The sequence below is a fragment of the Epinephelus moara genome, chromosome 19, assembly GCF_006386435.1.
Source record: "Epinephelus moara isolate mb chromosome 19, YSFRI_EMoa_1.0, whole genome shotgun sequence".
NCBI lineage: Eukaryota > Metazoa > Chordata > Actinopteri > Perciformes > Serranidae > Epinephelus > Epinephelus moara.
This window is the reverse complement of record NC_065524.1, coordinates 4,331,854-4,345,221: the sequence shown is the minus strand read 5'-3', so window position 1 is coordinate 4,345,221 and position 13,368 is coordinate 4,331,854. Positions and strand designations below refer to the sequence as shown.

The following is a 13,368-nucleotide window of genomic DNA, read 5'->3' as shown; positions in this document are numbered from 1 at the left end:
CACACACACACACACACACACACACACATATATATATATATATATATATATATATACACATACATACATACATACATACATACACATATACATACATATATATATATATATATATGCGCACACACACACACACACACACACACATATACACTTTTGGGATCATCAAATGTAATTCAAAATAATTAACTCAATTTAAAAAAGTTGTCTGCAATGTGAAGGTATGGTTAGTACAAATAAAATCTAAAAAATAATTTCTGACTTAAATGGATTAAATGGATTCTCACCTTTGATCAGTGACTGTAAAGACTCCAGAGCTTGCCGTACATTGATGTTACTCAGTGCTGGTAATGCTAAGCCTGCTGCTGCTCGGTCTGACGCAGGAAGTGCAGGACTCAGCTTCTTCCCCTCCTTTTGACCCTGCATCTTTACCATGACCTCGCTGATGTCTGCTGTGCCCAGACTTTTTAATATGTTCTTGATCTTCTCACACTCACTGCTGTCCAGATTAGCTATGCTTGTGGGAGTCATATGAAAAGGTTGCTTCAGGTCAAATGGATCCCCAGCACTACTGAATATGGACTTGCTCTGATAATGCTGACTGCCAGAACAATCCGTTTCCTGTAATTTGGTGTGTTCTCCAATCTGGGAAAATGCTGCAAAAAGTGCTGTGGAAGTTTTACTAGCTTGTTTTCCTCCAGTGTCTTCATTCCCATACAAGAATGACTCTTCATCTTCAAGCTCCTCAGCTTTCAGGACTGCAGAGTCCTCCTGACTTTGTCCTTGAAGCCAAGAGAAGTCACTGCCTGTTCTGTCATGAGGAAGGAGCATGTCATTTTCCAACGATGTTGAATTCTCTTCATAGTCATGTTGCTGGTATCTGTGCTCATCAGATATGCTCTCCACTTTTTTGCTTTCATCTGAGGCCTGTGCAGAAGAGATCATAGCAATGACATACACTTAACAAATGGTAGCTCCTTCACTTTAGCTTGCTTTGCTAATTATTAAATGTTTTGGAAAATGAGTCTATAAGTCTTTGCTGGTCAGATCAAAACTTTATTTTTCTTATATCTAGTGCTTGCATGAGGTAGTGCACTGTCCATTGATGCAGTGCAGTACAGCACAGTCAGCACTAATCCCCCACTGGGATAATCACAGTTTTCTACACTGTACACACACTTCTGCAATTTTCCATTAAGGATCATCATCAACTTAAAAATTTATATTGTACAATTATTTCAATGCACTGTTCTCCAGTTGGATAACCCTAGTGGCTCAGAGTGCTTTCAATAAGGCAGCTCTTTCACTTGGACATCTCCACACAACCATGCATGGCAACAGGTCCTGTGTGCTTACATGTCAGGTAGTAAAATAGTTTTTCGTCAGCAGCTCTATAATAAGTCCCTCGAGAATTTCGTAGTTTGATTTTGGGAGTGTTGCAGCCTGAAGTGTCTGATATCACAGCAGACTTTCTAAAATCTTGCGATGCATATTACAATGTTTACAGGCATTTTTGCAATGAAATAGCAGGGCCAGTTGTAGTTGCAAAAATATTTGTGATAGTGTCTCAGATTCTGAGCTTATTATTATGAGCATTTAATGTTTCCGTCAGAATATGTTTGTGATGGTGGTGCTGGGGGGGGGATAGGGGGCAACAACAACTAATCTCCGACAATCAATCAGGAAACAAAAAAGGGTAAGGATAGCCATGTGATGCTAAAAGTTAGCGTCGTCACTGTATGTTTTATTCTGTCCCAGAAACAGAGCTCCGGTCCCACAGCAGCAGTCTCAAAGCAAATCAAGACGCTGCAAGCAGCTCCACAATGAATTCACATTTTATACATTTTAAATAATCTAAATTGCAAGGTTGAATTTATGGCAATTGTCTGAATTTGCGTTAATTGTTGCGATTGCAACATTGCAACATTCTGGAGGGGCTGTATAATGGCTCCACTACTGCAACCCAGTGTAGGCATCATATGGCACCTCACATGTGCACTGGAAATGTGGTGATTAACCAGCAGTTGGTGAAAGCACCACTGCAGACTATGACAGACTAAATCCAAGAAGTAAATGGTTATGATTTGGGTTGGGTTGAGGTGCTTGTGGAATAATTAGTGTCTACACACAAACACAGTGTAACACCTATGGCTTAAGTGAATATATATAAGTAATAGTTTTTGAAGTGAAATGAAAAGGATCTTTATAGACTTAGGCTTCAATTCACTATCTAGCCAACTGCATCTGCTGTTTCCAAAATGTTTGTATGAATGGGTCAGAGTTTCTGTACAAGTGTGCACCTTTTCCAAGTTTGTTTTTATAAACCCAAACTTATCTGTTTGAACTGGCATACACGTTTCAAGGCCCATTTTGTGCATACAAAATGGTTATATTTGGGGTAATTTACTTTGCATTACTTACTGACCTTTGAAAACAAATTTCGTAATTTCATTACACACAGGACAGCAACATCCCATCACCTTATTAACACCTCTTTCAGTTTGTGGCAGATCAGCCCCATCCCACCAACTAACAGCTGCAGCTATCAAGTTTTAAAATCAAGTTCCATGAAATTGGTAGAAACTAGTAGTCATAAATTAGACACTAATAACAGTCTAAAACAAGACATTTTGGACAATGAATCATGTGCTCTACCTGAATAGTAAGGATAGCATCCTTGAGTGTGGGCAACCGCTCCTCCAGTTCTTTGCTGTTCATGACCAGCTTCAGTCCTTCTAACAGACTATTCCCCATGAAGTTATTACTACTGCTAACACTGCTGCTGTTGTGGCTGGGGCTCCTTTTTCTCCATTTGTCTGTGCCGTGGCTCTTTTCACCACTGCTGCTTCTTGACTTGGACCTCCTGGCCCGGCTCTTGCTCCTAACATGACTCTTCTTCTTGCCCCGGCTCCGACTCCTACTCCTACTGCGAGCCCTGCTCCTGCTCCTCACCCTGCTTTTGCTTCTTGCTCGACTCTTTCCACGAGCACGACTTTTGCTCCTTCCTCTGCTTCTGCTGGGTGCCCGGCTTTTGCTTCTGGCATGGCTCCTGGCTCTAGATTTGCCGCGGCTTCGACTACGGCTTTTGCTTCTGGGCGCTTGCTTCTGGAACTCAGGGTCTAATTTAACTGCTTCTTTCAGGACGTTAGCTGACTTAAAAGCTTCAGCCAGATTGTATGCCATGTTTCCTTTAAGATAGTCTGGGAGAGGCTTGTTGGCTGCAATGCATCTCAGGAATTCTTCACCAGCTTGTTCACTGAAAAGCAGCATGCATTTGTTTCAAACAACAGCAAATTCAAAATGAGTGCAACTGTTCCTGCTTGGACTTACACAAAACATTTCATTAACACAAACACACATATACCTGCTGTCTGGAAGATGATGTTCCACAGGAGTGGGATTCCACTGTGGGACCTGAATATGTGGTTGTTGTGCAGGAGGGACGATCTGCTGGCTGCCTCCCAAAGCAATCACTGTACTACGGTCTATGGAGAAACTGCTACAGTGGGGCTGAGAGTATTCAGAATTCATGTTATAGTGCTGTACAAGAAAGATCTGCAACAGCATACTTAAAGGAGCAGTGTGTAGGATTTAGTGGCATCTAGCGCTGAAGTTGCACACTGCAACCCACTGAAACCCCTCCCCCTACTCCTCCCTTTCCAAGAGTACAGTAGAACCTATGCTGATATTCTGCTAACGTAAAACGTGAAAGGCCCTCTCTTAAGCCAGTGTTTGGTTGTCCATTCTAGGTTTCTGTAGAGACATGGCAGTACAAGAAGGTGGGCTTCGTAAACAGGACCCACACCCAGATAAGAAGGGCTAATCCTAAGCTAACAGGAAAAAGTTTGTAGTTTCAAGTGAGTATACACATAATTATGAATATTAAATTCCATTTCTGCTAACAGAAAACCCCTTAATCCTCCACACTGCTTGTTTAAGATGATACTTATTTGATGTACAGTTAGAAATCATATTAAATCAAAGGGACAGTTGTACATTGTTCAACATTTGTTTTTAACCTTTGAGTAGTAAGTGCACACTGACTACTTGACAACTTGAGCAACTGCCTAAATGGTCTCGTGTTACAGGGCTCAGAATACTTTCTCTGTGCACACACATTGGTGCCGTGAACTTTTAAAATTACACGCATCAATGTTTTTCTAACCAGCACCAAAAACATTTTTACATCACTATTTGGTGTACTGGTCTCTCTTTCTCTGCACTTCTACCGTGCCCTGGTCCAACCAAAATTAGAGTCATGTACAGTGAAACCACTTCAGATTTTATATGGTCAGAAGAACATTTTGAGCAGCTTCTCTGCAAACCTATTATTGATTTTTTTTCTTATCATATTAGGACTTCTTTGATAATGTCAAACTTTACCAAAATATCACAATTCTTTTTCAATAAATGCCATGTCATGTGACCCATTTAAAATTAATATCCAAAATATACCACTGCACAGGTTAAGCCTATTCACATGGGATTTGTTTGATATTTCAATTTTATATTAATATCTATTCATATAAATAATATAATAAATATTACTGACAGCTGGGAACTAAAACAAAAGTGTTGAGTTTAAATTTTTGCTCAGTATAAATGTGCCACTAGATGTTACTGAGGAAAAACAAAAAGATTTTTCATGAAAAATATTTTTTTTTTTAAAAGAGAAGCAGTAAAATCCCATATAAAAAAGTTATGTTCTGTGTAGTCATACATTTTGATATTAAATTTGAGTCACTGGGACACATTACATTGAAAAAAGGAAAATAAAAAAAAAGGCAATTATTTTCTATCAAAATATTTATGTAAAATAAAAGAATTAGACTTTGATAAAGACAATAGGTATGCTACATGAGGCCAATTTACATTATTTTTTTCATATTTTTTACTAATATTGGCAAGTCAGAATGAAAGTATTAAACAAACACTGGTTTTGTGTTATTTAAACAGTAATACATTGGAGATCCCTCAAGCCCAGTTCAAACCAAAGATTAACAAGGAGATGAAACCATTTTAGAATGTTGCAGAGACAAGTTGCAGCAGTGTGAACTGGCCGGTCTGAGCTTGACTCAAGCTAGCTGATGGTGTCACCTGAAACTCAGCTGGTCAAATTGCCGGCGGCTGGTTTTAGAACCTGAGGCTTGTCAACTGTGTCTAGATCAATTAGCTTGTAATTAAGTCCACTGGTCAAGTCAAAATGACCGCAGACGGTGTGTTCGCTTGCTGCAGCTGGTGCTCTGTCCCCACCGAGCCTTCTGTTTCCGGCCTCACGGTGTGCCCAGTGGGTCTCTGCTGCTGCTTGCTGTATGTGCTTATGCCCCGCCCACACCCCCACACCCACACCCACACCCACACCCCCACCCCCACACCCACACCCACACCCACACACACACTCTCACTGGATGATTAATTGGTGCTGGTTATTTTTATTATTGTGGTGTATTTATTATGAATACAGTCCATCTAATGCTCATTTTGTTTCTGTTTTTCACAGTTTAATCACTACTTCAAATGCAACTGTAGCCAGTATCTCACTGTGACTATCCTCTTTCATATTTTAAAAAGCTACATATTATATATGGCCACAAAATAAGCCTGAAAAGCTGGACACCAGAATGGAAATACAGACTTGTTGCACAGAGATGAACTGGGAGGTTTTTAGAACGTTACAGAATGGGACATTGCGAGTAGTTGCAAGCTGTGAGTAGTTTCAACTAGTCTCTTTGCAAATCTTTGGTCTAAACTAGGCTTAAATCAGCCCCCAGCAGTTTAACAGAGGGCTGGGAGGTGAGCTGTTCATCCTCCTCCTGCCAACACCTGGTGAAACTGAGTAAGAAGACACCGCTGGGTCTGGAGTGAATGGCAGCATTTGTAATCTCACACGTACGCACTGCCTACTACTTACTCAATCTGGCTACTAAATGGAGGACTACGTATGCCATGACCAACAAACTGTTCACGCCATAGATGTGTGACCATCTATGGTAACAGATCTAATAATAACTAGATACCAGACCCCAAGATGGCGCCTATTCTGTCCAATGGAACTGGCGCATACGTTGAAAAAAGTTTCTAGCTTCTGGGTTTACTTCTGCTGTGTGCAGCCCATCGAATACGAGCAGTTGCATTTCTCCTGCTGGCCCCTCCCACAAGTTCCCAATCGCTTCTCAGCTCGAGGGAAGTTTTACAAATATAAACCCTCAATGGATCAAATTCAAAATAGAAAGAGTCATTATTGACCTTGTTTGCAGTTGGAGCTGTCCTGTCAACAGTTTTCTTTTTTAATGGTGGTCCATTGGGAAAATGGTTTTTGGGCTGCAGGGGATTTTTATTCACTGCAATATCGCGAGTAGCCACTGGGAAAAACTGGAAGCAAGCTGAGCTACGTTCCTGGGGGCCTGGTTCCCACTGAAGTATACTAAAGCACCATGACTGTGTCACATGTCTGACAGCTAGTCCGACCCCGCCAGCTGCTCCATATCTCCAGAAACGTCACTACAATTTTCCAAACAGGCATCATTTGGATTAACTGACCACATATTGGAAATCTAAGAGATTACCTTTGTGCCTGAGTAAATATTAAAACTTCGTAAAGTGACATATTAACAGCTTTTTGCCTGGCTCAAAATCTCCCGTTAGAGGCTGCTGCGCTGTCTCAAGAGAGAAATGCATTGTGGGGCAGCTGAGTATGTCTAGTACTTCATCTAATGACTAGATGCATCATATCCTGGGCATTACACTTGGTACAGCTGGCAAAAGCATATTACTAGTTGTTTGGCCTTTCTGCACCTTTGTATGTGTTGCACTAATTTGTATTTGCACATGTAGCTTGTTATTTATATTTGGCTATTTTAGTAATGTTTGTATGTGCAAATCTGTTTTCCTGTGCTGAGTGCTGGCGTTTTCCCCTTTTTCATATTAAGTTCTTTACCATATGCATTTATGTTCTTTTCTATAAAACCAGGTTTGTATACTCTTTCCATAGTCACGCAATTCTTAAGCTTTTTCAAAAGTTTCTTGCACCTAGAGCTGTGGTAAATTACATTTTTTTATATACATATATGTGGATATTCAAAATAATTTTCACTTCATCACATTAAATCAGATGTTATTGTGCTATAAACTACCAAAATCAGGTTTCATGATAGCATTTTACAAATGGGTGACAAATTAGAGGAAAACACAAAAGTTTATGCTTCAAAATGTGTAACTTGTCTATAAGTACACTTGACATCTATTGCACATCTGTCGGTCGTGGAAGAGGAATCCCTCCTCAGTTGCTCTTCCTGAGGTTTCTGCCATTTTTCCCCCCCGTTTTCTTGGGAAGTTTTTCCTTACCCGCTGCGAGGGTCCTAAGGACAGAGGGATGTCGTATGCTGTAAAGCCCTGTGAGGCAAACTGTGATTTGTGATATTGGGCTTTATAAATAAAATTGATTGATTGATTGATCCTGTATAATCTGGCTGAGCCAATATAAAAGTATTCATTATAAAAGTAATGGCAGATACAATTCCAAGCAGTTTCAAGCAGTTATTAAAAATCCAAGCAATTTTTTAAAAAAGAGCCACAAAGTCATTGTTTAAAACAATATGTTTGTGGTCATTACAAGTCTGCAAGTTGTGCCATGGTTTCAAGAACAGTACTGACAAAGATTTGCGAATTGGTACAGTGGTTCCCAACTGGTGGATCCAGGGGCGGAAATCCCGGGGGGGGACAAGGGGGACATGACCCCCTCTCAAGTAAAGCTGTACCCCCCTAGAATAATTTGAGACACAATTAATAATTTTTGAACAATGCAGTAGTATTTATTAAAAGCACAATGTAAGCGGTGCTCATTATAATTGCGCAATAATGTGCTATTTAAATCTTAAATATTTAGTCCCCCCCTCCCATTCCTAGTAGTGGTATATCCCACACTCTTTCCAACGGGCGGGGCTAGGCTGGACCCGGCTGCCCACATCGCGGGGTAAGATGTACACTCACATAGACACAGTTTAACTTACACAAGTTATAACACATCCCATTTACTGTTACAACAAGCCCCAGGCCCAGGCTGATAATATAAACTGTCTACCTACAACATTTCTCCTACATTGTTCAAAAGCCTAAGTTTAGTGATAGTCAGAGAGGACAGGAGAGAAAGAAGAGGGAGAGGACAGGACAAGAGCAGTCAGTGGCGGAGCGGCTCGTAGCTAATGGGTACCTGTCTGTAGGCTCTCCACCTGTCAGTGAGACAAACATGAAAGACGTGCAGTTTAACCGACGAGGAGCGGTCATTACGTGCGACTATTACACACGGTTGTGAGGTGCGCAGCGGCAGATCTCACAGCACACTATTTATAAACCAGTTTACCAGTTTAATTGCAGGAAATGTTTAGTTGTTAAGCCATTTCTCATAAGTATAGACATTCACTGTATATCCACTTTTCTACATGTGGCTGCTGCTGGCTTGAGTTTTGACTCTCGTTATCAATAACTTGCAATGCTGAGATAAATGTTTAAAGTCCAAAAAAAGTAATTTATTACGAACAGGTCAATAAAACAGGTTTCAAAATTCAAAATACCTTGTCAACAAACGAAATATTCAGTATTACACATTTTCTTTGGTTACTTTTCTTTCAAACATTTTTTAAAGTTATGATCTCACTGCCGGTAAAAAAACAAGGGAAAAAAACGGTTTGCTCCTGCAGCCAGCCAGAGACGAAGGATCCATTCCACACACCTGAGTCGGAGAAAAAGAGGGAGAGAAAGTGAGAGATCCGAGTTTCTGTCTTTGATGAATGAAGCCTTATTGTTTTGTTGCTATTAAATAATGAGAGACATGTTTTCTCCGTTTACTTAATAGCATAAATATTCACACTACTGCGCACGGGGAGACAGAGACCTGCTCTGCTCCAGACACACTCAGCACCTCGGACAGCACGGCGCACCTGACTGTTGTCGATGTGTACATGTTAATTTGATTTCAATCATTTTGTTTTAAATCTGGACATGTGCAGGTGAACACAGCCAGTGCTAAGAAAGGTCCTATGCCTGCCTGTTGGAGAGATAAAGAGAAGATTAAAGCAGCAAATTGCGGTTAAAGATGCTATATAAAAGACAGGCTACAACTTTTTTTCCTTGTCCCCCTGGAATTATTCTCTAAAGTTTTACTGTTTATTGTCCCCCCCCCAACTCTGAAATAGGATTTTCGCCCCTGGGTGGATCACGGTCCAAAAGTGGGCTGCGGGCCATTTTGAACAGACCGCAGGTGACTCACAAACTGGCAAGGTTATTAAAAAAACACACTTAATTTTTTAAGAACAGTAAATGTCTGGCACAATGCTTTTATTTGTCGTTAAGTGTCGTTTCCTGCTGTAGAGTGAGTGACTAAAGGATAGCAACTTGACAGAGACGGTAAACTAGCTCGACAACATGGCCAAACCAAAGTATGATGTTAAATATATTAACCTGTGTGGACCTTAAAATAATGGCTAAAAAGAAATATGGACCCTGTGGTTGGAACAGTTGAGATATGCTGTATTAGTATAAACTACTCAACTAGTGCATCAGACCCTCTTGTATATCCCTGCCCTCCTCCCCAGCACTCTGTGCCAGAGCCACCCTTGGTTAAGAGGGCTTTACAGCATATGACATCCCTCTGTCCTTTGGACCCTCACAGTGGATAAGGAAAAACTCCCCAAAAAAGCTCCTTTAACGGGGGAAAAAATGGTAGAAACCTCAGGAAGAGCAACTGAGGAGGGATCCCTCTTCCAGGACGGACAGACGTGCAATAGATATCGTACAGACCAGATCAACATAATAAATTTACAGTATTCCATATGACAAAATGACACATAGAGAGAGACAGAGACAGATGAAGGATGGACACTACTATAGATTTTTCCAGGTATCAGTGCTCTGCACACTTTTTTTTATTGTACATCTGTTGTTATACTGTCAGCCACCCAATATCAGGGAATGGTTTCAGAAGCCAGTTCTGCAAGAGATAGGCAGAATCCACTAGGATGTAATAGCAAAAATTCAATCCACCAATGTTGAGAAAAAGCTACCAGGTTTAATCAGCTCCGACAATTACGCCTTTTCCTCCAACATGGAACGGGTTGCGTTCTTGTTCCTGCAACTAAATTTGAAACATTCAGAGCATTTTGACCAAAATAAAATTGGTTCAGAACCCAAAAACTTGATTCTCAACAGGGTTTTCTTGGCCTTGAAGTGCGAGTCATAGTGACATCACTGGGTGTGTCATATTCTACAGGTTGGAATGAGAGGATGGAGAAGGCAGCAATGGAGAAGTCAAGTGAGAAATCATCAAAAAGTGTGCATTAGTCTCATTAACAGTTGGTCTATGCTTGTTTTTTGGGTAAAAAAACAACATAGTATTTGTATATTTGTACATGTTATGTGTTTGTATGTACTTTTACTGTTTGAGAGACGCCAAAGACAAATTTCCACTGAGGTGGATAATAAAGTTTATCTATCTAAAAACAAATGTGTTCCAACAGAACAAAAGCTTCCAGGTAATTAATGTAATCTGCCATTTTGCTACCATTGTTTACTTCCATTGTCCATCGTGCAAGGCCCTCTGCTGATGACACATCCTTGATTACAATGGTTTTGCTCAACAATGGGGTAATGCAGGTTATTTAACCAGATAGCACCAAGGTTCCAGGAATCGTGAACAGAACCAGTTCAAGAACCAGAGCTGATTTGGTGGAAAAGGGGTAAATGTTGACAGTATTAGAGCTCGAGCATTGAACAAACTCCCAAACATTCCTGAATATACACTCCAGAACAGTCCTTTTCCATCTACAACTTCTTGAAGGATGATGGAATGCCAGCCTTTACGATTGAAGTTGTCACACTGGTACTTCTGCGGTGCCAAAATGGGTATGTGTGACCCATCAATTGCACCAATACACTGTGGAGGCCCCCAGCTGTTGTCAATGTAGACTGCCATTTCTTTAAGCTTTACCCATTCTAGAAAATGAGTGTGATCTGGAACCAACAACATGCTTGCAGCTCACAGAACTGTCACACTCTCTTCTCCATCACTGGACATAGCTTGTTACACAAGTGCAGAAATATTCATTTGGACATCCTGAAATTCTGCACCCACCCAAGCACAATCACATCCCACCACTTGTTGGCTTGGTTGAAAGCCCAAACTATTAGTCTGTTGCAGGACTTTAGAACAGGTGCGTGATCTGAAAAACACATACACAGCACATGTAGTGAGCAATGGCAGTGGTAAAGGAAATATTCAGATCCTAAAGTACTAGTACCACAATGTAAAAATACTCCACACTCCAGTCCTGCATAGAAAATGCTACATCACTTTTCACTAACATAAATGTTACTTATTCACCCATCAGAGGGGAAATTCGAGTGTTACAGCAGCATAAGGACAAAATAGATACAGATTAATAGAGAAAATCAGAGAGAACAAATGGATACGTGTGTAAGTTAAGTATATAATACACAGAAACTGTACAAAAGCATTGCACGCAAAATGCAGAATAATGCAGCCAACAGCAGTAGTAACAGCAACTGTCCCATAGTGGTGTGATTAGTGGGGAGTTATTAAGTAACAGTATACTGTTAGTATAATCAGAAAAAGGATTTCACTGTTGCAGCCTGCTGATGTGAAACTAAGTTATAACCATTTTCTGTAAAGCTGTATCTGATGAACATTTTCATTATTAATGTGCATGTTATTTTCTCCATTGATCTATTGATTGTTTGGTTCACTTCGAAAAATTCAGAGAATAGTGACATATGCTGTCACAATAACCCACTCAGTAGCCAGAAGATGGCTAACGAGTACAACGCATGATGTATAATGCTTGCCTTGACTAACCAACTTATTGTAACTTTTATACTGCTGGGCTGTTTGGTTTATATCAAGCTAACAAGCAACTTTAGCTAGTTAAAGTACATTACAGCGGACACAAAAGCCTAGGTTAGCTTACCCTCTTGTGCCATCTTTGTTGTCTCGCCCACAGGTGGTTGTCTTCTTCGTCGCCTTGAGCATTTTCTCAAACAAAGCTTGTCTCTTTGTAATAGCCATATAGTGTTTCCTGAGATACGTTTCTTGTGTCGCATTAGATATGATGTCACGCTACTTTCGTGGTTGATGCGGCTAAAACCAGAATGTAACAACCCTGCCAACATTAAGAGCACTGTCTGCAGTGGAAACTTAAACCACACTAGGGTTAAGGTACATGTCGGTTAGGGCTGTAGTCAACCAAAGAAAATCTTGGTCGACTAAAGTCGCACATAATCTTCAACTAATCAATTAGTCGTGGGGGAAAAAAATGTGCACGTTATTTTTACTTGTGTGGTGGTGTCTGTGTCACTCTGCAGTTACACCTCCAAAACACAAGTCGGCAGTGGAGGACTGTGTTAAGTGCTGTAAAGTTTAGTTCAAATCAAACTTTATTTATATAGTTGATTCAAAACACACATTAAATATGGCTTAATAGAGACATTTTCAAACACAAGTAAGCAAATTGGCTTCACTATAAATCGCAGAACTGGCAGACAAACACTTGTCTTTATCTGGACACATTTCCCCCACCAATACAACATGCTAACGTTATTAGCACAAGTCTATGGCATTTTACATTGTATAAACTAGCCTAGCGTCTAGCGATCTTTTCCTCTTCTCATAAAAAACCAGGGACAACAGCAACATTTAACAAAGGTAATGGCACACAGTTCGGCTCCATTACAGCTCACAAGATTCACCGACAAAACAACTGTCACACTTATCACGTTTTCCAAACAAATACAACATGCTAACTTCAGGGCTGCCAACTTTTCAAAAAAACTTGGAGTGAGATTTGGTGGGGGTTTTTTTTGTTGTTTTTTTTTTAATATACCATTTTCCATAGAGTGCCGAAGTCACGCCCCTTCCGGTGAAGCTCATGGGACCTTAGATCGGAAAAAATATGAATGGCAGTGAATGAGGAGAGAAATATTATCTTTTGGTCCCGTTTGAGTTGTGACATGAAATCCAAATATGTCATTAATGAATTTAAAACATAAATTTTAAGGTCAAGAAAGTCATACTTTGTGGTAAAACTGTTGAGATATAAGCTTTTGAAAAAAACACAATTAGAAAAACTACACAGGAGGCGGTCACGTATGTGACGTTATAGCTTTCGCTCGCTTCCTGCAGCTTGGAGTGACTGTAACCTGGAACAAAACACACAGACATCTTCAATCATAAATCGATTAATCATAAAACAGTGGAATTTCAGCGGGGAGGCCAAGCTGCAGGAAGCGAGCGAAAGCTATGACGTCACATACGCGACCTCCTCCTGTGTACTCTTGAGTCTTTCTAATTAAAAAGCTTATATC

General features: G+C 40.3%; 2 protein-coding genes across 3 annotated transcripts in view; both read right to left on the bottom strand.

Moving 5' to 3' along the window:
• Positions 1-13,368, bottom strand: part of borcs7 (BLOC-1 related complex subunit 7) — a 1,032,483-nt gene that overhangs the window by 724,749 nt on the left and 294,366 nt on the right. The gene's annotated exons all lie outside the window — the stretch shown is intronic.
• si:ch211-195b21.5 (uncharacterized) overlaps positions 1-13,368 on the bottom strand; it is a 39,081-nt gene that overhangs the window by 12,536 nt on the left and 13,177 nt on the right. The window contains exons 2-4 of the mRNA XM_050070682.1: positions 3,362-3,507; positions 2,653-3,253; positions 285-924 (exon numbers count right to left, since the gene is read on the bottom strand). Of these exons, the coding sequence (XP_049926639.1) occupies positions 285-924; positions 2,653-3,253; positions 3,362-3,507 (1,387 nt within the window). The remainder of the gene's footprint in view (positions 1-284; positions 925-2,652; positions 3,254-3,361; positions 3,508-13,368) is intronic.